The sequence below is a fragment of the Ambystoma mexicanum genome, chromosome 1q (assembly GCF_040938575.1).
Source record: "Ambystoma mexicanum isolate Mex_15411 chromosome 1q, UKY_AmexF1_1, whole genome shotgun sequence".
NCBI lineage: Eukaryota > Metazoa > Chordata > Amphibia > Caudata > Ambystomatidae > Ambystoma > Ambystoma mexicanum.
Window position 1 is genome coordinate 609,137,095 of NC_090922.1, and position 25,713 is coordinate 609,162,807.

Below are 25,713 nucleotides of genomic sequence, written 5' to 3' on the forward strand. Positions count from 1 at the left end.
ATTGTAACCATTTGGGAAGAGCGCAGTGTTGACATTTCTTTCTGGACACTGTGAAAATTAGGAATAGTTTAAATCCACAGTTCTGAATGGGCTGATAAGAGGCGAGTATCTCCTAACTACGGCTGTTTATTTTCAATCGTTAATGGCACATCCAGCTGTCAATACCTGAGAACAATGCGCAGAAATGGTCTGGTAAATTAACCGGATCGCTGCCCCTCAGCAGGGTGATTTGGTTATTAACATCATATACTGTAAATAAATAAATGTACAGTGGGCTAAAATGAGATTGGAGACCCTTCTGAGTGGGAATCCTATGAGAGAACTCCACGATAATGTAATCTCTTCTAGTATTGAGGACTGGCCTCAGCAGACTCAACATTATGTTGCATGTACTGTACATAAAATTGAAGGCCTGGCGTAGATTGCACATCAAAGGAGAACTAGCTGAGTCCTGCGGAATTCTATTATCCAACAAGCAGCTCAAAGATTCAGAAGGAGGGAAAGTGACTTACTGGAAGCATCCTGCAAATTGGTTGCATCCACTTCATACTCAATTCAATTATTCCCAATGATTGCAGATAATTATGAAGCCACTGATGATCAATGGGGCTGAGAACACTGAGAAAGCTAATGTACAGTAAGCAGGGCCTCAACGCTGCCACCATCAGCCAGATGTGCTCAATCAGCGAGACCTCCTACCTGCCAAATCACTGTAACCAGTGCAGTACACAAACCTACAAAAAGTACCTTTAACAAACGATTTTTCTCAGTAAATTGTGAGCGTCAATCAGCCACAGTGCACAGAAAGATTTTGTTCAGCTGAGACAGTAGTGAAATGGGATGTGAATTAGCCCCAGTGGTGGCATCAAGGGATGTTTTCTTCAAAAGCAATGGCTTTGGAGACAAGACCATAAAGAAGGAAGAATTATCTACTCGCCGTTAGTCATTGCCAATGGCTGGAAGAGATGGAAGAACCTACTTTATCAGTGTCATGGGAAAGGGTTTCCCAGGGGATCGACAGGCTGTACTCTATTTGAAAATGTTATTAAAAGGTACTTCCGATAGAACAAGAAATAATTGTATATTTCATGAATTCATGTTTTATAGCACGCTTAATACAAGAGACCAGTCTATAAGTGTGGGACCGGGATTCGAACCTGTGTTTCTCTGCGTTGCCCCTGAGCTATCCTCCTGGGCCAGAGACAGCTGGGGTTGGAATGAATCGAGACGTACCTGGATGAATTGATAGTGGTGAATCCTATTACTGGAGCATCATTTTGCATAATGCTTTGTGTTATTAAGAAACCAATGTGCCAGGTTTTCCCACAGCTTTTTAGAGAGAGGAATGTCATTGATGACATCACTGATGGCATCACATATGAAATACATTTTGATGAAAAGTCCCTACAAGGGGTTGTGTTTATAAGGTTGCTAACAAGATGTCGGGGGTGATCGGGAGACCTATGAACTACTTAATGTATTAAATAATGTGCTCATCTAAACAAAACATTACATTGGATTGTTGATACAGGAACCTAATCATACATATGCATAGGCAATGACCTTTGTGATGCCATCTTTTATGTCCTGGGTGTTAGTCTTAGCAGTGCACGGTGGTGGCACGAGTTATGGTTGCTTAGCTCACCATGACTGGCGAATTTCAGAGGTTTTTCAGTTTTACTTGTAACCATAACGTCCCTTTAACAACGATTTTTCATTAAATTACATAAGGTTTTTTTGAGTGCAACTTAACCATTACGTACTTTTAACAATATTTTTTCAGTGGATTTCATTGGTTTCTATGAGTGCAACTTAACCATAACGTCCCTTTAACAAAGTTTTTTTAGTGAATTTCATGTGTTTTTACCAGTGCATGCTAATTTCTTAAAATGTACTAATATCACACTTACCCCAATATAGCAACATTTGTGTGAAATTTACAAAGTTTCACATTAAACCTCTGCCATTCCCCACCACCTTCTAGCATCATTTTTAACACTTTTTGCAACTTTTTACACTGCTTTTGTGTCCGTTGACGTCCGCAAACATCTGACGTCATTGTGGACTTTCCGGACCATGTCACTTGACCATGTGTGCGGAATGATTACGTGTCCGTGAACGCGTCTGCACTTTGTGATTAGGTCACAGACAGTTCGTAACTGCGCTTTCAGCTGATCTAGCAACTTTTCTTATTCATTATCCATGAACAATCTAGTACAGAGCACATACTTGGAAGAATATTAACAAAACTGCTATTTTAAAAAAAAATGACATCAGCTATTGCCATCCCTCCTCCCCAAGAGCCACAGCCATCACCCGCTGGCGGGACGACACAACAAAAAAAGTGTAGTACTTCCAAAAACATGAAGAGGACCAAGAAGATGAAGGAGAGGACGTGCCTACCTCTAGCATCCAAAGAGAATCGTGGGTGTGGCAGTTCTTTACCACTGTTGGATATGTACCAAAGACCAAAGTGAAATGCACTGTACTCAGTCGCAGACTACATGGACAGTACTCCTATGGGACCACCTCTATATACTGCCACACACAATCCAATGACCGCAATGCTCTCAGAAAGTTTGTTCCTTTCGTAGCAAGTAGTAGGCTGTCTTCCTCCACCTCATCTTCCTCCACCAATACTGTAACCACACAGCCTACTTCTGTGGGACACAAAATCCCACCAGCTACCTTGCAAGCGATGAAAGAGGCTGTTGATCCATATCTTTTGAAGACAACAGGCCTCTGAATATACTGCAAAACACGACTCTGCAGGGGGGATTCAAAGTGCTTTTGAAGCTGTAATCAAGGAGCATGAGAAACGCTGCCCCCTACCGTAGATGTAACACATGCGCAATATCTTCCCCCGGCCACCTGCCCCTCCATATTAGTGGTTGGTGCCTCTTCCCTCATTCGCCTCCCCTCCTTACTTTCTGACCTCTCCAGCAAAACAGAAAACCCCAAAAAAAGGTTCCTTTGGGAATCACCTTTCACAGTTAAAAAATAAAACTAAAAGAAATAATCTTATAGACTCTGTCTGCTTTATATTTTTCAATAAAGTACATAGACTCAGTAAGATTCTCCAACATTTGCATTAACATTTTGTGTTATGCTAATGGGAATAATGTGGCATTTATCCCCCCGTTCCAGAGAATGGAACGGAAGATAATGGCCTGGCAGCCCTAGTTATCAGCACAAGCGGGTTGCCAAAGCAGTAAACCAGGGTGCTAAAAAAAGCATTTTCCTTCCTACAGCGCGGCTTCCCACTATAAGAAGAAAAATCCTTTCCCAAGATGGCCACTATAAAAAAGCCCCTCTTCCCTTTCCATGGTGGCGTGCAGGAGACCAAGAGAAGGAGCGAATGTGGTTAAAAAAAGGAATGGAATGGAGAATCGGGGGCGGAGATGGCGGTGGTGAGAGCTGGCCATCAGGGGGCTTGGAATGGTAGCTTGTACTGGCGGTTCAAGCCCATGTTCCTAGCCACGTGATTGGCTGAATCCCCAGCCCAAGGTGCTAATGGACAATTGTATGCTAGAGAAAAATGTAAAAGCACAGAAACCATTTTCTGTCCCAAATACTTTTCTCTAGCATACAGTAAGGACCATAATCGATGGACCTTTATAACTATCCATGGTCTCCACAGTCCCGTTTCCAAGCCATGGATCATTAAAAGACCTGGATGTAATGTGCACCCCATCCCACAGGGTAGCCCACTTACCCTTTTAAATTTTATATTTGTAACACTCCCTCACTCCCTCAAACAGTCACATCCATCCACCAATCACTTCCAGAAACTGTACATATAACCATATGACCATATTAAGCTTCCACACACCAACTGCCACTCAACAATCTTCTACATATCTTTTGCATCTGCATTTCAGCTGCAAAGGTGGGACGCCACTGGCTAACTACTGCAGGGGAGGAGTCCCAAGGGTGGGATGAATCTTAACTTCAACATCCCTTAAACAACTTATTTTTTCTGTCAATTTAAAGGTTTTTATAAGTGAAAATGTTTCATGATGTTACATCACTGTATATAAGGTATTAATAATTCCTCTTTTCATATATTTGAAAGAATTATAAACCTTCTTTAAGAAACATATTTGCAACACATACTTATGTCTATCGTTATCAGCAGCGCATGCTCAGGATGTAATTCATCGATCAATTGCCTCCAGCATAACGCTCCGCCATGACCCCAGCCGAACCAAACCACCCCAAAGAATCACTGCACCTACCCTGCATCCTAGCTCAGTGTCCACTATACCGCAATAATGCAACCAATGGCCAGTGCTCATGGCTTGCAGCCATAGCCAGTCTCCAAATCCATGGGGCCTGGGATTCAGCCATGCTGCATTCCCCAATAAGCAAATCAGAGGACATATTTGTGTCTGCCGAGGGCCAGGCCCACCACCCAGACGCCAAATGTATATCAATAGTTGTTCTGCTTACATTCTTCCACTTTAGAAAAATAAAGACATATTACCAAAAACATGCTTTTACGTCCTTGCTAATGCTTATCATGCAAGTTTGTTGTAATCTAGTCCACCACTGCAGACTTTAAGTGCAAACAGAATATTATTTTCCCATTCAAACCTACCGCTTTGCCCATGCCGCATGCTCCAATAAGCAAATTACAGTATACATTTCTCCTTGTTGATGGCCAGACCAATTGCCCAGACACAAATATTATATGACTGTTTTGTGTACTTACATTTTCACACTTTCCAAAAAATGAAATACAGGACATATTTGCAAAACTATGCTTTGAAGTTCTTGCTGACCTTCCTTGTGAATATTGGCTGCAATCCCATCCAGCATTTCAACCTGTACCCACAAGCAGAATTTCTTTCCCTTTCAAATCTATCGCATTTTTGAAAAACTTTACCACATAGTCGGCGCCTGGTGGCCATGCCCACTTCATTCCCTTTCTAGTCCCTCATGGTCATGGGCAGTAGCCAGATTGTCCGGTTCATCGCCTTAGGCCATGACCCGAACAATCTGCCACTTCCCATGGCCACAGGCTATACCTCAGTCCCCAAAGGTATATCACTTTTTTTGTACCTATAGTAGGATACTTTTCAAAAAATAAAGCACAGACACATTTGCAAAAGCATGCTTTCAGGTTCTTGCCAATACTCCTTGTATGGGTTTGCTGCAAATCCGCCCATGTTTTTTTTAAAGGGTCAAAACATGCATACATAAAATAATAATATAAGTTAGCCCCCACTTGACAAAATCCATTCAGACTTTGCTCAAACATTCAAGGTTGAGTCTTTAATCTGTTGGAAAACATTTCTGCAAATTCAACAAACGGCAACAAAGTTATAAGCTACCTAAAAATGTTGAGACCCCCCTTCTAATTTAGACCACTCTTGACAAAACTCCACCAAACTTTGCAAAATCATTTATTTTTCACCAACACAGTAATGCACAAATAAGCATAGATGCCTCCCGAACATCTCAGTAACTGCCCCGGCTGTTTGCGGACATTGGAGAAGAAACACACCCATTTTCTGGCTTTTTAAGGCATACCTCATCCCATCCTCATCACCCCTCAACTCCCCAGAGAATGTTTGATAAGTTTGACAAGTGCAATGTTGTGTATTTCAATATGCTTTTACCGCAATGTTCGTAGACACCTTCCGCTGGCTTCGAATCCAACATGGTGGGCATTTCACCAAAATCTGACGCACCTCATGTTTTTTATTCACCAATCAGCGGGTGTGTCTGATGTCCGTGGAACCCATGTTGCCCCCTGGGCCAATCAGAGCCCCATCGGCAGACTGAAAAGGGAAGTAAGTCCGCGGATGAACACAGATATAACTATTTTTCTTTTTATCTACATTGTGGTCATTTAAAAAAGTAAACACCAAACTTTAAAAAGCACGCTTTCGGGATCAAGCTGCCGCTCCTGCCACAAATTTGGTGAAAATCCGTCCAGCAGTTTGGCCTGTAGGTGTGAGCAAATTTATTTTTCCATTTCGACTACGGGAAAAACCACACATTTTCTGACACCCCCTATAACATATGCACCATAACTAACGTTTTTTTCAATTAATTTCAAGTTTTTTTTTTTTTTTATACCTATATATTTATTCAGCCGTGGCCACTGTACATGTCTTTTGGGCCCACTATCCGAGGCCTTCAGCCCTGGCCAGTGAGCATGGCCTTCGGCATGCTCACTATATCTTTTAAAACACTACCTTTCTTTCCGCTCACTAGTCATGGCTTTCGTCCATGACCATTGACTCTTCGGCCGTGACCCCTTTACATCGTCCCCAGTGCTCACATTACAACAGATTGGGCACACGCGACATGCCGTTTAGAATATAATTGGAACACTGCCCTCTTGTCTTTAAATATAGGCAGAAGACAGACGAGACAGGGTTTTTTTTTTAATCCGAAAGCTGTCTATGTGTGGACTATCCAGTTCCACCGTCACCCAAATAACGGCACGGCAACATTTTGAAAAGCCGCTAAGACCCATGCCGGTCACTACACAATCAACTCAAATTTGTTAAAGTAAGATAAACTTGTCACAAATGGTGTATAGCAATATGTGACGCGGGCCCTATCTCATAACACGTCCCGCACACTCAATTGAAGAGACTCTGAGGATTTCTTAACCTGAATGAAAAAGAAAATAGCACACTAATCACAATGCAAAACGCAATCACCCAAAAGGAAGTAACCTCCTGATTTAAACTACAACGCTCTAGTCTAACCCCATTAAGATTTAAAAGGTCAGTAGAAAGCATTTCTGTAGAAAATGAAAACCTCTACAACATACGAAAATTGCCAAACAAGTTTTTAAAGCTGTTTTTTAGATTATTGACTAAAACAGGTCTAAGAATTTTTTTTTACCTTCATAGTTTTCAACTATACTCTGACACATCAGGGATTTAGCTTGAACTTACTGTTAACTTACCAAAACAACGTACCGTCCTGAAGAGGGCTATGATGCAAACATCGGAACATCAGGGAAGGTGTTGATGACATTTGTTCAGCCAAAACATATGTAAATATCCCACAGACACCCAAACAAGGCTGTCTTTTTTCAAATGAACTCTCAGCTTATGCTGTACATTGATAGTTTCCCCTGCCATAATAGAATTTGGTAACATTTTGTTGTCATTGTGATAAATCATGAATGTCACTTACTAACACAAGCCAACATTGGCATAAGAATACAATAATTCTGGACTGTTTTTTCTTTAAATTGTAGTTTTAAATATTTTGAATGTTTGTGATGCCTTGCAGAAAGCACACATCATACGACTTTGTATTGAATTGAATGTCGATTAAAATGTGTTTTTAAATGATTACTTGTTTGGCACAACTACTTGGACAGATGAACTAGATAATCTATCCATTTGTCTTTATCCTCTGACCACTCCTAAAGGTAGACTAGGAGAGGGGTAATCAAGCGGTTTTGTTCTTTTCTCTAAACCCTTTACATGTTGCCTCAATAGATTTCTTCCAGTCCCACTAGCCATGGCCTTTGCCGTGACCACTCTACATATTGCTACAATAGCTTCTCTAAATGAGCCGACTAGTGATGGCCTTTGGCCATGGCCAGTGTCAAAGGCCTTTCTCTGTGGTCCCTTGACATGTTGCCCCAATAGATTTCATTGGGGCCACTAGCCCTGGAATTTGGCCATGGCAAGTGTCCACGGCCTTCGGGTGTACTCACTTTCCATATTGCACCAGTCGGTTCCTTGAAGTAACCCAGTAGCCATAGTCTTCAGCCACATTATTAACATTCTACTTTTTTTTGTATTAATCAAATTTTTTGAACTCTGGCTTTTTCTTCTTAAAACTTTTTCCCATAACCGCGGTTAGTATAACCCTGATAATACTAATGTACTACAAAAAACCACAGTTATCCATAAAATAAGCCCTGTTATTTGTAAAATAACACAGTTATTCATAAAATTACCCTAGATTTTCATGTGACTCCCTTTCATTCCCGTTCTCGTTTTCTACTATAACCCTGGTTATGCGAAAATATTCCAGCCCTGAACTTGGTCCCCACTGACCGTCCGACCCCCCGACTCTCCAATTTCACAATGTCCTCTTCCCACTCGCCACCACTAGCCTGATGCATTTCATCCTTTTTACTCCCCCAAATGGCAATTTTTCTACTTTTAATTTTCAGCTATCCCCGGATTTTCCCTAGATAACACTGGTTATATCTCCATCGAACAAAACAAATGGCGGCTGTTTCATTTCTGAAAAGTCTTTCTGCTGCAAAGCACCATGGGAGATATAGCTATAATTTTGGGAGAAGGGGCACCCCCTTCTCCATGAAATATTTTAACAATTCCTGGACAGAATAACCCCAGACCCCTCCCAGAAATTGAGTCAACGCTTCGTGCCCAAGTTGTTTCATACCTGTTCCATTTCCATGTAGCAGTTTTTTCTGTGCGCTGTGCAGAAATATGGAATTTTCCTCTATGGGGAAATGAATGGGTGTAGGCCAAAAACAGTGCGTCTTTTCTTTCTTAATACATTTTTAATTATCTAACCAATCTTTCCCATAATTTCCAGTATGGGGTGCGGGGGTGGGGGAATGGATGGGGTGTGGGGATTGCATGCCTAACTTTTTTGTTTGAAAAATATCAGCCAAATCCATAATGCAAGTCAAATGTTATTAGCAATTCAATTTTCGAGTTCCCTATGGTACTTGATACTCAACTTAACTATAGTGCAGTGACCATATCCATAACATAGCAATGGCCCGATTCATGGAAAAATGGGCAGAGATCCCACAAAGTTTGCATGGTGAGAACCCCCATGTGCAAGCCTGTTCGCAGACGTTTTCCTGCGCGCTCCACATATTCATGACATTTTTGCGCAAAGTGACTGTATGCGCAAGTTGCGGCCAGAACTCCCCCACGCTAAGCTAACACATCCAGATACAGCTAGCTTTGCAGGCTCTTCAGGCCTGAACACATGCACCATTGAAACTGTGCATGGGGTCGCCCGCAACCAGGTTTTCACCTCAGGGACACTGCGCAGGGTCCCCGTAACTATTACTGGCACCCGAACAACATTCTTGCACATTTCCGTAACTGTGGTAATACTCCCGGAAATCTGTGTGTGAATCCCCGTAAACCATTCATGCACCCCGCTAGACTGAGTACAGGCATCCCTAATTCCGTTCCGAAACCCATCTGCGTGCACCCACCCCTAAATCCAACATGCAATCGCACTGTGCAGAGGTGATTCCTATGGCCAAGTTTCTGTACACCTGCCTTCAGGTGGCGTTTATATTGAGGTCTTTGTGTGGGTCTTTCCACGACGAGAGCTTGTGCAGTCAAATCCATGAATCCGACTCGTTCGCACATTTGTGGCTGTGCGTTGGACTGCCTGTGGCCCATCCCTCGTAATGCACATATTTTCCCATGTTCTCCCTCATTTTCTGTGTTCAGCCATCTACTCTGGTCTCTGCACAGGCCATGCCCACGCTCTAAGAGGTGTCTCGCGCACAGCGATCAACTGAATGCAGGGATGTGGTGAGCCTGTGCAAAGTCCCCAGAAAGTATGAAAAAGTGCCATGCAGTTGATTATCTGAATTGACAAACGGGATTTTGAGCACAGTTTGGCACTCCAAGTCCCTATTTACCGCACCAGAAATTCCATGGATGGGGCCCCAAGTGCCAAAAATGCTACCAAGTGTGCAAGCCTGTCAATAACCTAACTCAACATCGGTCAAAACACATTAAAAAATGTCATTGCTAATCAGGATTGAACACTGAAAGCACACACAATGGGAAGAACAGTTCATATGGGGAGAGAAGGCCCTACAATGTTAGAAAGACAACTCCAAACATGGGTGTCCATGGCAATGGGCGCAACTGCAACCCAGATACCCGTAAGTGTGTCATTGTCAGTAGACCTTTCGAGCATACCCTTTTCTATTTTTAGAGCGCTCGAGGCAGCCACTGTTGCAGCCTACAACTCCACCTTAATTACCCTTCATCCAGAAGCAAGAGCACTCAGACATTTGCATGATCTCTTTCCCCAATACCAGATTAAACATATGGAAGGCTTCTTCCCAGAATCTACCTACACTTGGGCGGTACCACAATCTACGCTAAAGATCGCCCCCTTTTATGGCCCCATTTGCAGCCGCGCAGCAATTTGTTGAGTACTGGGAACAGATTACAAAAACCTTGCACCAAGTTTGCACGGTATTAGCAATAGGGCAAAGTTTGTCTTAGTGCAAAAAACATTGGGGCCATATTATAAAACCTTTGCACTATTACAATGGCAATTGTGCATGGTATTAGCATTGGGGCAAAGTTTTTCCTTTGGCGAAAGCCTCTTCTTTCAATGATTTTGGATCCAGGGCCACGTTTACGCTAGTGCTAATACGGGATAGTATTAGCACTAGCGTAAATGTTGCCGTGGTGCAAAAATACATTGAAAGTATATGTTTTTTGCAACAAGGCAATTTTTACCCTAGTGCTAGTACCATGCACAATTGCAGTTTCCATGGTGCGTTTTCTGATGTGGCCGTCATGTATTTTGCACTGGGACAAACTTTGCCCTGGTGTCAGTACCATGCAAAATTGCACTTGCACCAGTGCAAAGCTTCTGTAATCTGGCCACTGGAGCGAAAAGCGCAGCACACGATCACATCGTAAGGCGACAGACGCAAACAGGTGTTTTTCACACGCACAGAAGCAGATTTCTCAGGATGCCATCATTTTAACCGATAGCACATGGTCGGGTTGCTGCACATATGGAAAGGCAATTGTGGGGCAAAATGCAGAGTAATCAATATTGTACATGCACGGCAACGTGCGCCTATGTTCTCGGCTTAAATGTCATCACGGTAAAAACTCATATGTGTGCCATAGCGGTACCTTGTTATGTACTTCTGACAAACCTGCCATAATATCGCCTCACATGTCTGGCATACATAGGGGAATACATTCCTAGGCTAATGACCCCACTGCCATTTTTGTCCTGGAGAGACAAAATGGTGCAAGCAGGGACTTTTGGACATTATTCTGTGAAAAGCTCAAACCCAATAGCTAGAGAGGCCTCAACATCAATCGACAGATGTAGACTTGTGAGCTCCATGTAGCTCATAGCATATGAAGCATCAGATAATGGGCCTGATTTACAAACATGTTTTAACATAGGAAAGTACATGAACAAATGAAGGTGTACACCACTATATGTTCTCTTATATTCCAAACGTATTTCAGAAACTCATCATACTACATATACTCAAATTGTAAATCCTAATTCTTTAGAGCGCAACGGTGAAAAGCCCTTGGCACGAGCTATGAAATACACACACAAGAATCCCAGGGCCGCTCTTTAAAAAATCCATGTGCTCTCGCTATGCTCTAAATTAAGCTGCAAATCACATATGAAGTCAACAAAACAAGCCTGATTCTGCCATGGCTGTAGCCATTCAGAAGAGCACCAGTTAAATTCAATGGCCCTCATTACGACCCTGGCGGTAAGGGGTTTACGCCAGCGTTAGCTGCGCCGACCCCTTACCGCCAACTACGAGTTCCCAAAGCGACATGGTCACTTTTCCGCCCGCTTTTTGCGGGCGTAAAAATCCATGGCGCTATGGGACCTTGGTGTTAATTACGCCACCGTAATGTACGGTGGCGTAATTAACGCCTTCCCCACTCCCATTGAGCCCTATGGGGCCGAAATGGGAATGGGGAAGGGTAAATGGGTCAATGGGGACTTACCGCCCCGCCAACCTCGGAATGGGGCGGTAAGTCCGCCATCCGCCATGGCGTAAACGGACTTTACGCCATGGCGGAAAAGTCCGTCGATGGCGGAAAAAATCCGCCAGGGTCGTAATGAGGGCCAATGTCTTCTGAATTTGAGGCAGTTTTTTAACACGGGTCTAGAACTATTTGAATACTGTGGCACTTTGTGGACGACATTTAACGTCAGCATTTATCTATATTTGTTACTTATGGGACATCAGTTACAAGACTGTGTGTTAATACCTCAAACATGATCAACATTAATGTAAGTAACTCAGCACTAACTATTATGCATTCTCTAAATCTGGACAAAGCATGATGGTGAGAACCTTGATGTATCCATGATGTCTGTTGACATACCATTATGGTATAAGATCTTTGAAAGACTTAGCACCTGATTTGGCTCACTAAGCAAAGGGTTTAAGAAATCTTGCTCTCAATGAGTAATGTTTCCCAAAGAACTATGTTTACACGTGCTTATTATGAATGATGTATTGATACAAACTTGAGACTTAACAAAGAATTTCTGCCTTTTTTTGTAGATAAAATTAGAAGTGTTCCTCCCTGATGAACAGTTTACTCGAAACGAGTTGGGCTATATGAACAATACATTCCTGTATTTTTTTAACTATTGAATGGTCATTTGAATTCCTTGTTGGATTGTTTGCGCAAGTCTCAACAAATCATTGATTGTTAAAAAGAAGATGTATGAAATTACACTCAATCTTTTTTAAAAAAAAATGCGAAGTGGCTGAGTAGGTTCCTAGTTGTAGGTATCTAACGCTACTTCTTATAAATGTTTGGCTGACTTCTTGCCATAGACAGTGTGCAGGGGATGTGAGTTACCTATTAGGGAGCTTTTCTCTTATGCTCAATTAGTAATAGTCCACATTGATCACTTTGTGAGAATGGAATTGCATATTATGCTGCTGTACTTAAGTGCCATTGGAGACCACACCAATCTTATTCAAACATACACTTTATTGCAGCAGTGGGCTCCAGAGATTCCTTCAGGAAAGTCAGTACACACCTACCGGCCCTTAGCACTTGGAAACAGAATGAGGAGAAAGACGAGCATACCACACCCTGGACTGATATCCATCACTTGGTTTAGTGTGTGCGGAGAACAAAACAAAAAAACAAAAAACCTCTACATTCATGTGTTGACTGTCACTTGTTTTCCATCTACAGGTGAGGAATCCCTCAGCATTTTTGTGGACAAGCAGAGGCTAAGCAGGAAAGTGGGAGGCAAGAACAGCTCACTGGTGACCCTGGAGGCGTTGCACCAGCTGGCCGCCTCCTACTTCACTGACCGGGAGAGCACACTGCGCCGGCTCCACCACATACAGATAGCGACGGCAGCCATTAAGGTGAGGCCACTGGATGGTGAAAAGAGGCGCATGTGCATTGGGGTGTTGAGTGTCTGAGCCGAAGTATTGTGTGATGTGTGCCTTAAATGTTCTTTGCGAGTATATATCCGCTGTAAAGGGAAAAGCTTTCTCTAAGGTTGAGAGGCTGTTGCAGAGGCATAGGGCCTCATTCCGAGTAGGGCGCAAAGGGTTACCAGGCACCGTTAAGGACATCAGTGCTGGTAATCCCTTTGCGCCCTACTACGAGGTCCCTTTGCGGCCCCGTCCTTAACGCCTGCTTTTACCAGGCGTTATGGACGGGATCCGCAAAGGGACTTCAGAGCTAATACCGGTACTGTAATTTATGGTACCGTTATTAGCACCCTCCCCATTCCCATTGAGCCCTGTGGGGGCTCAATGGGAATGGGGATTGACATTTTAAATGGGGATTTACCAGTCCCACAAAGGTCGGACTAGACCGGTAAGTCCCCATCGAACCAGGGCGGACACGGTACCGGTGTTGGTGCTAGTCATGGCTAATAGCGCCATGACTAGCACCAACCTTGGAACGAGGCCCATAATCTCTGGAGAGGGGTGCCGTACGTGATCTCGCGAGACTTAAGGCGAGCACAAGCGGGGAGCAAAGAGCAGAGCGGCGGTAGAGCGTGAGAGGTGCAGAGAGCAGCAGCACCCTGGTGCTCCTCCACATTAGAGGGCCTCTGGTCCTGGACATCAATTTATCTGATATTGGAGCAGTGTTCCAAAATATTTTAGCTTGTCTGCACCCATTGCAGAGGAGGAAAATGTTAGCCACAGATGATTCTGATCTGCTTCAAGCAGCAACCAGGCCAAACTCCTGTTGCACGGGATAGCACACCATCCTGGAAGAGCAGTAGTTCCTGCGGGGTCGTCAAGGAGGTGAAGCTTGACACTCTGGTCAAACAGGATAACCCACTACCCTTGAACGAACAGCAGTTCCTTTGAGCCTTGACAATGATCTCTTGTCACATGGGATAACTCACTAGCCTAGATGGGTGGCTTCCCCTTTGGGCGTCTACATTGATGTGAAGCTTGAGACTCTGGTCATACGGGATAACACAATACCGTAGATAAGCTGTTGTTCCTTTCGGTGTCATCAGTGAGGTGAAGCTTGGGACTCTGGTCACATGGGATAACCCACTTCCGTTGATGAATGGCAGTTACTTTGAGCATTGTCTGTGAGGTGATGCTTAAGACTTGTCACATTGGATAACCCACCACCCTATATGAGTGGCGGCTCCTTTTGGCGTCATCAGTGACGTGAGGATTGAGACTCTGATCACATGGGATAACACACCACCATAGAGGAGCGGTGGTTCCTTTGGATGGTGTCAGTGATGTGAAGCTTGAGACTTTGATCATGGTGAGCATGAAGCCCCCCACAATGAGAATCTCTGTTAGAAACACACTTTGCATTGGCATATTACTTTTATCAGATCCCGCCCACAAGATTCAATCCACCGCCATCAGATCGTAGAGAATATTTCTATGCACGTCTTTAGTGATGTAGGTTTGAGCCTGTAACCACCCTCCCTCACCATGAAACCTTCAGGTACTTATGATATGACCAGAGCTCTGATGGCTCCTGTTTTTCAGCTGAGAAGTTCCCCATTCTGGTTTCCTTCTTAGACATGGGTGCTCCAGCCCCACACTGCAACATTGCCACTGAGCAGTCCTCTGCCATTCCCGATAAGGACTCTGGCCTGTCCCAGTAAATTCTGATCAGATCCAGTGTCATGTAATCCCATTAGAATCCTCTTGCAGTCTGAGTGCTTCCTTAATGTTCGCTCATATCACGAAGCACTCCCAACAATTTGTTATATGTACATCAATGTAATACACTTTTATTTGGAGGTGTCCAAATCAAAGGAGCACTCTCTTGAGTTGATGCCAAATTAGTTGAGTGGTTCTTAAACATGACAAAAAAAGGCTCTTCACAAAGACACCATTTGACGGCATGTCAATTTAAAATGTGAACCTTTTAAGTAAAGCTCTTCTTTTGTTGAAAGCCCTTCCAATTCCTCTGCACACCCATTCCTCCAATTTTGTTTTCACGAAACAAACAATACCCATCTTTACTACTAACCTCTACACTATTCATGTCATCTTCTTACAGGTGCGGTCCAGAGATAGTGGATACGGCGAAGATTCAGGCAAAGTCCTCTCCTTCACATGCTTCCACATTTGCACTTTCTGAAATATGTGGCATGAACAAGGACCACGTGCATGTGGATAAAACACAATCTGCACCACCGGTGCACACCGAGATGCCCACCACACATTCTGGCGTGGATTGCATCTCTATAAAGGCATGAATTATACCCAGGGTTACTGAGCAGGAAAAAAAAAAAACAAGGCACAGGCACAAGCCATTCAATTGCATGCAGACAACGACCTGGAAACCTTGGATAAGTCACTGGCATGCAATGAAATCCATCTCTTATTTATTTTAAAATCTTTTTATTGAAGTTTCATAAGTAATCACAGGGAGAAACAATATAAACATAAAACAAACACGAAACCAACAACAGGGCAAATAGCAGGGCAACATGGGCATCAATAGACATCTTTCCCTGACAAAAACATATAATGTGCAGGCATGTCTGGGTTACACATTTTAAGGGATTCAACGCTCCAACCGCTCAAGGGGGTTTATCATCAGAACGCCAGAGGATCACATGTAAGAGAGCCCGCCAAGCTTCCAGGCTTGCTTTGGGCTAATTCTTACCACTCTTCAACGCCCGGCCCTGACCGTTTCCACCATGGGCCAGTTCAACACATCCCTCCACCATACAGAATAACTACGGCCTGCACATAGCCTCCAAGACATGGCAAGTCTCTGTTTGGCTAGTATACAGATATGGTTTATAGGTTTAACTATATGTACAGCTTTATCTGGGTGGGATATATGCTGAGTAGGCATTCCATGGGGAGTCCACTTGTATCTACCCAACCTCTCTGCCTCTAGTGCCTGCTGGATCTGGAGCCAGAAGAAGCGCACTCTCGGGCACAGCCAAAACATATGTAGGAAGTCCGCAGGCTCACTATCACACCATTGGGCATTCCGGGGGAACCTGTTTATTAAAGTATGCAACCTTATGTGGAGTCATATAGATCCTATACAAGACATTCAACTGCAGCAGACAGAAAGAAGCGTGCATTCCTAGAAACAATTTTGGCAAAAGTGCTACATTCCATTGCCTATCCTCTAATTCACGTGAAATCCATCTCTTATGTGTATGGATGTGTGCCAACATGCCCAAAAAGAGACCGACTGACCAGGTATGCTATCAAACAGGCTCTTTTGTGCGGACAAATCCTGGGAATCTAAGTGTTCCTCTGCAAGTTGCATCAAGAGGCCTCATAAAACAATTTAATCTGCAGTGTATATTATTCCTACTTACAGATTCTAAGAACACAAAAGAGACTGGGCCTCATTACACGGACGGCGGTAAGGGTTTACCGGTACCGGTAAGGGTACCAGTACCGGTAAACCATTACCGCCTTACTACTAGGTCCCTTTGTGGGACACTACCTTAACGGCTGGTTTTACCAGCCGTTAAGGACGGGACCCGCAAAGGGACCGAGGAGGTAATTACGGTACCGCAATTTGTGGTACCGTAATTACCGCCTTCCCCATTCCCATTGAGCCCTATGGGGGCAAAAATGGAATGGGGAAGGGCCATGGTGAATGGGGAATTACCGCCCCCACCTATTACACCTTGGAATAGGGCGGTAATTCCATCATTCACCATGGCGGACTCGGTAACATACCGGCGGCAACCATGGTGCTTATATCGCCATGGTTACCGCCGTCCGTGTAATGAGGCCCACTGTCTTTCTCCCTCACACACGTTCGAACCCTTGAGGTCCTCTTTAATAGTGATGTCTGACTGCAACAATTCATCTATATGACCACCTCTGACGCTTGTATTAACCTTTCCAACAGTCAGAAAATGCATCAATTTCTTACTCACCAATCTATGAAAACTCTGCTCTCCACACTCGTGCTCAGCACATTTTACTACTGCTTATGCCTACTCATTGGCCTTCCTCTCTACACCTTCCTTCCTCTGGACGAACTTGAATCTTTGCTACCCGGACACTCTACAATGTATACGGATCAATCCTACTTACACAATGCTTGTTGGCTCTCCATGCACAACTGCTCCCTTTCTAAGACCCTTTTCCTAGTATGCAAATCTGCTAATTGCCTTGCTCCTCAGTGCCTGGATGACTGCAAATCTTTCTACTCACCATCTTGTTCCTTCCACTCCTCCTCTGCACACAACCTCACACTCTCATACCCCAATGCCTTCACACACTTCCATTCTTTCTCCCTACACTCCACACTCAATTAGAACCCACTGCCCATCACAATCAAAGCCAGCCTCTGGATCTCTTCAAAGCTCGGCTAAAACAACCTGACCCCACTCACTGCATTGCCATCGCATATTGTAATTTTGTATATTTGTTCAGTTCTCCTCTTCAGTTAAAAGCACTTGGCTCTCTAGGTTAATGCTACCTTTGTAAGGCACTTGATTATGTTATTTTCAGGGTTTGTCACCATCACAAACTGGGTCACAACTTGTGCTCATCTGTGTGCTGTTCAATAGGTACTATTCCAGCGAATGCTTGCGCCATCTGTAAATGTGTTAGTGTGAGTGATATTTGATCGGAATTGAAATACATGTTCTTTAATTAAATACAAATAAAAAAGAACTCAAATACAGGACCAGTCCTTAGATTTATAAGGCCCTGTGGGAATCCCTAATGTGCATATGCATTGACATCACTGTGACATCAGAGCCATTGGTACTTAATTGGATAATGGGAAGCTACATTACAAGAAGTTACAATTTTTAAGAAAAAATAAAAACATTGCCTAATATAGTTATTTTCACTATTGTCATTATTATTATTATTATTATTTTTTTTTTTTTTTTTTAAATGTATTTATTGGTTTTAACAGATTAACAAAAACAAGTATACATCGCTTGAGTATCAGACGAATAATCAGAAAGTAACGTAACCCTCCCTCCCCCACCCCCCCAACTCAAGACCAAGTAAACATTATTGTCCCATTACGATAGGCCAGATTGATGGCTAGGGAAGTCCGATCCATCCGAGGCATCGTCAGAGTTATTAGGATGCAGAAGTGGCTCAGTCAAGGCCACCCAGCGTTGTAGTTCTCCGCTGGAGTCTAGCCTTTGTTCAAGGATTGCCGTTTCCCACGCGCCAGTCTCCGCCGTTATCCATTTAGTCAGGTCCCCCCACCACAATGCCTCATGCGGGGCCCTAGGGCTCTTCCATCCCATGGCTATGCGCCTCTTCGCAGTTATGTAGATCAAGTCTTTGAGCTTGTTCAGAGGTTTGTTTTTGTGGTTGCGTTTGCATCTGCCCAGGATGCATACTGCGGGGCAGTTCACCTCTAGCTCGATGTCTGCGTCCGCCACCCTCCCATTATTATTATTATTATTATTATTAGTAGTAGTAGTAGTAGTAGTACTAGTAGTAGTAGTAGTAGTATTAAAGCTTTTGACACAATGGAGACTCTAAGACATGTTCTGATTGCCTGCAAAGCTATGTCCAGAAACTGCAGACACCTTGCAAAAGGCTTTCAGGATGTTCAGAGTGATCTATTTTGGTGGAATGGCATTTCTGGGGCTGCAGTATGGCTAGAGCTATTGCCTTCCCATTTGCGAGGATGGCTTTTCGGAAGATACTGGACTTGGAAAACAACATGTAGTGCTGGGTGCTCACCCTCTTTGTTTTGTACACTGTGTTAAAGTATTTTTTTCTGTTTTCGAATGGGTAGGGATATGTTCTGTCTTAACTTGTTTGTATGCAAGATTGTTTGTATGCAATTTGTAAGTTTGTTTGCATGCAATTTTAAATGCAATATTTGTGTATATTGTATTCATTGTTTGAAGTTTTTTGGTACTTTGAAAATGTTTGTTTATTTGTTGCTGTTTTTTGTGTGAAATGTTTTAACGAACTATATCACAAACAAACAACATTCAAAATAACATTACGTAGAGAGCAGTAACAGCCATGAAGCATTTGTTTAATAGCAATGAGTATGAAATCAGTCACTTCTTGGAAATTGCAAATTTGGCAGATAAGTAATGGTAAGATAAACTGTCCAGGGTCACACTCTGCAGTTAAGTGGTGTATGTGATGAATCCTGAGTAATCCTCGCAAAAACAGTGCTTAAAGTCTCCTCCCAGGTCACCAGAGGAAGGCAGCCGCTGCAACACTTGTGTATAGGCGCGTTACAAATGCCATATCATATCATATCATGATCCTAACCCTGGGGGTGGTATTAGCCGGGTGGATCAACTTGGAGGAGAAGGTCCCCAAGGGTTTAGGAGGGTTCTGACAGGAGAGACGCAGTATTTATCTTCTTCAGAATAAGAACCTTCAGCGATACCAGAATTTTTAATGGCTGGCTGTCAAAGAAAGGTCTCTCCTCCCAAAATAATACACCTTGTCAATAATAAAAAAACATTAAAGGAATGGTTTGCCCAAACATTTTAATTTCAAAAATAGATAGGCAACATAAAAAAAAAAAAGATTGGCGTTTTTTTTTCCGAAGTCCCTATGTAAAATTTTGAGCAATTCAAGCTCAAAGATACCTCATGGGGGATCCATTTTGTAAGAATGGATGCCCGCCGCTGTGCTCGCTTTGGCTTTTGCGGCACTAATGAAGGGAAAGCCAGCCAGCTGTAGTAAACAAAAGCTACCACTCGGTGGCTTTTCCTTCATATGTGCTGTATGCAGAGGACGGGGACCGGAGACTACAGGCAGAAAAGCTGCAGCTGCATCTCGGTAAGTGCTATTTTTTTTATAAAAATAAACACTAGCTGCGTTTTTTTTCTTCTAAGTTTTCCAGGCTGGAGGAGCCCGGAAAACTTAGAAATAAAACCACAGCTTTAAAAACGTTGTATTTATGTTTGCGGTTGCTTTTGAAGCGACCGCAAACATAAATACAACGTTATTGTGTTTGAAAACGCGGTGGTTTTTCCTTCTAAGTTTGTCAGGCTCCTCCGGCTCGGAGGAGCCTGAGAAACTCAGAAAGAAAAACCGCAGCATTTTCAAACACAACCGCGTTGTGTTTCTGATATGATATGGCATTTGTAACGCCTATACACAAGTGTTTCAAGGCGCAAATCGGAGCACCGGAGACCCAAAATGAAAGCTAAGGCAGGCAGAAACACAACACAGTTGTGTTTACATGCCGCTTTGTTTCTGCCTAAATCTGATTTCCCATTTGGGGCTCTCGGGCTCCCCACAGGGGGGCCCGAGAGCCCCAAATGGAAAATGCTAAATGCTGCAGTGTAACTCAGGAAGAAAAACCACAGCGTTTTCAAACACAACCGCATTGTGTTTCTGCCTGCCGTGGCTATCCCTTTGGGTCTCCGGTGCTCCCCCAGGAGAGCACCGGAGACCCAAAGTGAAAGCAAAGGCAGGCAGAAACACAACACGGTTGTGTTTACATGCCGCTGTGTTTCTGCCTAAATCTGCTTTCCCATTTGGGGCTCTAGGGCTCCCCGTGGGGAGCCCTAGAGCCCCAAATGGGAAAGCAGATTTAGGCAGAAAAACTACGCGGTTGTTTTCCGCAATGCTAAATGCTGCAGTGTTTCTGCCTAAATCTGCTTTCCCATTTGGGGCTCTAGGGCTCCCTCGGAGGAGCCTGAGAAACTCAGAAAGAAAAACCGCAGCGTTTTCAAACACAACCGCATTGTGTTTCTGCCTACAGTGGCTATCACTTTGGGTCTCTGGTGCTCCCCCAGGAGAGCACCGGAGACCCAAAGTGAAAGCAAAGGCAGGCAGAAACACAACACGGTTGTGTTTACATGCCGCTGTGTTTCTGCTTAAATCTGCTTTCCCATTTGGGGCTTTAGGGCTCCCCATGGGAAAGCAGATTTAGGCAGAAACACTACGCGGTTGTGTTTGAAAACACTGCGGTTTTTCTTTGTAAGTCTCTCTGGCTCGGGGGAGCTTCAAAAGCAACCGCAAACATAAATACGTTTTTAAAGCTGCGGTTTTATTTCTAAGTTTTCCGGGCTCCTACAGCCCGGAAAACTTAGAAAAAAAAACGCAGCTAGTGCTTATTTTTTTAAAAAAAAATAAATAGCACTTACCGAGATGCAGCTGCAACTTTTCTGCCTGTAGTCTCCGGTCTGCGTCCTCCAAGTCCCGGCACCAATGAAGGAAAAGCCACCCAGTGGTAGCTTTTGTTTACTACAGCTGGCTGGCTTTTCCTTCATTAGTGCCGCAAAAGCCAGCACAGGCGGGCAGCCATTTCACAAAATGGATGGGCCCATGTGCTTGCTTTTTCAATTTTTGAGCTTGAATTGCTCAAAATTTTACATAGGGACTACGAGAAAAAAAAACGCCAATCATTTTTTTTATGTTGCCTATCTATTTTTGAAATAAAAATGTTTGGCCGAACCATTCCTTTAAGACCGACATGGAAGTAACATACATACGAATTCCAGCAGTAACTCTTTAGTGTGGGATACTTATAATTCTCCTTAGGTTTGGGTTATGAAGATCAGAATAAAAACATAACCTCCTTTAGAAATCTTCCCTAAAATTGAACTCAGTAAAAATACAGTAGAAATTGAGACTTTTAATGAAGATAAGAGTAATCAGAACATTGGGTACTTAGAATCTTACAATGCCATAAGTACTGGGACGAGGAAGAGGGACTCAGAGGTCCAGAACGGAAGAGTGCAGTCTAGTGGTTCTAATGGCCCACAGCTGAGCGGGACATTTGAATATATAAAGTCTTCTCAGGTGCAGGTAATTAGAACAAGAAGAAGGTGGAGAGGCAGGAGAATTTCCAGGCAGCAGTTGCAGCAGCTGGAAGGTGAAAGTATCGAAGACGCCGGTGCTGCCGCTGAGTCTATAGTGGGTGCCGGTTCTGAGAGGGTCTTCGTGCTTCCAAATGACCATTGCAAAAGTCACGCCGCAGGAAGCGCTGTTAAAGAAGGCTTTCCCCATGGAGAGAGAGACTCTCCACTGTGTGTGTCTTGCTCCGGTGACTGGCGAGCACTGAAGCATTTAAGGACCAAGAAGAGCTCCTTTACCAGGCTCTGCGAGCCGCGGGAAGCTGACCGAAGCTGTCCTTCAGATGAAAAGCAGCAGAAGAAGCAGATTTGGATGCAGCAGTGGATCGAGTGAATGATTGGAGGAATCTGGTGAGTTTACCATTTTCATGTAACCCCCCATAATGCTCCATTGTCAGCTTGGTATTTTGTCTTATTTTTGAATACTGAGCTAATGGAAGAAAATCACATGTGCTTCAAACAACATTGACAAAGACCAAGAAAGGAAAGGTTAACATTACTATTATCCAAGTACAAAATATTGCCAAACCAGAAAAAGAGTACTATTGAACCAAACTAGAAACACACATTGCCAAAGCCAAAAAAGTGCAATATTGAAACAAGCTAAGCCTAACCACCATTGCCAAAGCCAAGAAAGGGAAACATTGAAACAAGCTAAGCATAACCACAATTTCCAAAGCCAAAAGAAGGCATTACTGAAGTCAGCTATTTGTAACAATTTTTTGAAGAGGACATATTTGAGGAAGATAGCAACAAGCATTGCCAAAGCCACGAAGGAGCAGTGTAATGCAGAGACATTGTCAAAAGTTGTTTGATATAGAAGTGGGAAAACAAGAGTAGCAGGAAAGAATCCCTCCTAATAGACAGTGTCAATGAGAAGAGAGAATAACCTGCATTGCATGTGACAAATACAACAATGTAAGAAACAGCACCAATATGTCTCATGTTTTCTCAGAAGAAGTTGTGAATTTTGATATTGATGCAAGTCGAAGACTTCATAAAATGTTTTGAAGTAAACCACAAAGTACTTGTAGTAGAGTTAGGAGTTTTATTTTGTCCTGGCAGGCGAGTATACCAGGATAGGAATCTTTTAGTGGTAGTCCTGGCAGGTTAGTAGACCAGGAAGAAATTAATGAAGTACTACATTGTTGTTGAAGTCAGTGTGAAGGTGAATAAGTGGCAAGACCACTACAGCAGTTTGTGAATTGTTGTGCAATCATCCTGACAAGCCTTTATTTGTTGATAAAGAGGAATTGTGGAAAATATAGGTGTTTTCTTGAGAAGAAGAAACCATAGTGAACTGGCGTTTATCCTTGAAAATATCAAGTCCTTTTCACCTGACTAAACTTTTGTTGACAGTCCAAGTGAAAGACCTTTGGAAGCAAGACAAACTGTTTACTGAAAACCTGGTTACAAGAAGGAACCTTATTATTTGAACATGTAATTGAAATTCCTGTTTTGAATCTGGGTAAGGGGAACCAACCCACATTACAAGGTTGCACAGTTATTAAGTTCAAGTTGAAAATAACTGTTATTTCTGTTACATTTTCAATTGCCATGTATTACCTCTAAGAGTTTAATGTATGCATGAGTGTGAGGGACAGATTCTGTTTAGAGTGTTTCCTTTAGTTGTTTTGATAGGTGGGAAAATCCCCTTTAGGTTAGGGATAGTGAGGTGTTTGTCAAAACCCTTTTAAGATAATAAAATGGCTACTTGTGAAAACCATTTACAAAGTTGTCTGCCTCACATTTCTGACCCCTCACATGAAACAGGGTTTTTTCAATCAGTTGCCAACTTAAACACGTGACCACATACCTTCATATGTCATGACCTGCAAAGCAAACACACACATCACAATAAAAGATCTGACAAATGTATAAAATCTTAAAGAAACATATAAAGCAAAACAAGTATAATTTGGCTTTTGATTTTTGTGAACGTCATTTTAAGGTTTAGAGACGAAGCAAATATTACTGTGTAGTAAGGTCACTTGGTTGAAGTCATTGCTGGAAACAGCCATGCTTCATATATGATGTGAAGAAAATGTGGAGTTACAAAAAAAATCATATACTTTTTAATGTTATACAAACACCCATACAAAAATTAGACAGTTTGAAACCTTTTTTTTGTGACACATATGCATTGTCGCTGAAGGAAGGCACATACTTGGGAAGCTAACTGGAGCGTTGTGTGGGCTTTTATAAGCAAACTGTGCCAATGAGAAAGTTCTTATCGCAAACATAAACAATGAATAGGGTCTTGCTACAAACAGTGGTTATTCCAATGAACTATGATATTCCCATTTACTCGTTCTGCTGATGGCCTGGGGAAACCCCTAAATTACGAAGAGTGTCAAGAGTCAGAAAATCCGGACTCAATAACAGAAGTAGACAAAGTAAAAGGCAAAACCCAGCTTTATTAACGTCCAAATAAAAGGCGGACAGCACACAAGCAAAAACGTTGTCACTCTCAGAGCTCACATACAAAAACAACCATTTTTAAGTTTAACAATTTTCATAACTAACGTCACACTACTATTTTAATTTTCAAAAATTTTACGAGGATTAGGAGATTGTTTGGAAAGATACATATTCTATAGGGGTTACTCTTCTGATTGGGTAACAACAATCTGATGGCTCTTCCTGATACCACCTCTATATTGATAATAATGCATACACATCTTCTCTACTATAACCTCTTGGTTGGCACCACATGTACTGGGAGGCCTAACATGGGGGGGTTTGATTGGTTGGCTCTAAACTGACCAACCTTGGACAATTGACAGGTTGTCAAGACATGAACCAGACAGGAATAGGGGGGAGAGAGGTCCATGGACCGCTTTCCTTTCAATTATAAAAGTTAACGTCCCTTATTCCTAGGCTATGAGCCAGGGTGATTCCTCTGTAGTTGGCCTTGTATAATATGATATGATATGATAGTTTATTTATATAGCGCCTATACACAATGTGTTCCAAAGCGCTTCAAGGCAAGGGAGGGAACAAGGGAAAATACAACAACATTCTTACAGGCCATGAACAGTAAGGATGTGAAATTAACTATCGTACTCGGCCTGATGACATTTCAGATAGTTCAAGTGCTAAGACATAGATAAGGAAGGGAGGGGGGAGTGGGAAGGAAAGGGAAACAGACAGGCAACTACTACAGTACTAGGCCTGATGACATTTCTGGTAGAGCCGGAGAAAAACAAAAGGTGAGGGAGAGGGGTGCAGGAGGGAGGGGAGGAACAAAACATCTTGTGGCATCTCGTGTCTAGGAATATGCATAAGGAGCGATGCAGGTGTGGTATCTGTGTCTGTTGCTAATGAATAGACCGTTCTTCCGTTATGGGTCACGTGTGATGAGACCACATTTGGAATTGTTTCACCCAGCCTTTATGGGGATTTTAGCTAATATTTGTCTGAGTGTTATGGTTTTCTGTACCAATGGGGATACTTTTGATCAATTCCCTGTGGGGGTATTGAGCCTATAATTATTCTGCACCTGTCTTACAAAGGCTGGTTTTTCTTCTAATAAATGTAAGAATATATGGATTGTCTTGGGAATTGTTATCTTGTGCTATCTCTGAGACATTCAGACACTGCTTAATTGCTCAGTAAGCGTGGCTTGGTCTGCGTAGCTATTGTCTAAGCTCTGCATAGATTTGTATTTCTGGAAATTCACCATTTTGAGTTTTCATGAAGCCATGTAGTCCT

At 42.9% G+C, this 25,713-nt stretch overlaps 1 protein-coding gene across 1 annotated transcript in view; it reads left to right on the forward strand.

The window, feature by feature from the left end:
- BRINP2 (BMP/retinoic acid inducible neural specific 2) overlaps nt 1–25,713 on the forward strand; it is a 541,560-nt gene that overhangs the window by 383,796 nt on the left and 132,051 nt on the right. The window contains exon 4 of the mRNA XM_069641149.1: nt 12,945–13,123. Within this exon, the coding sequence (XP_069497250.1) occupies nt 12,945–13,123 (179 nt within the window). The remainder of the gene's footprint in view (nt 1–12,944; nt 13,124–25,713) is intronic.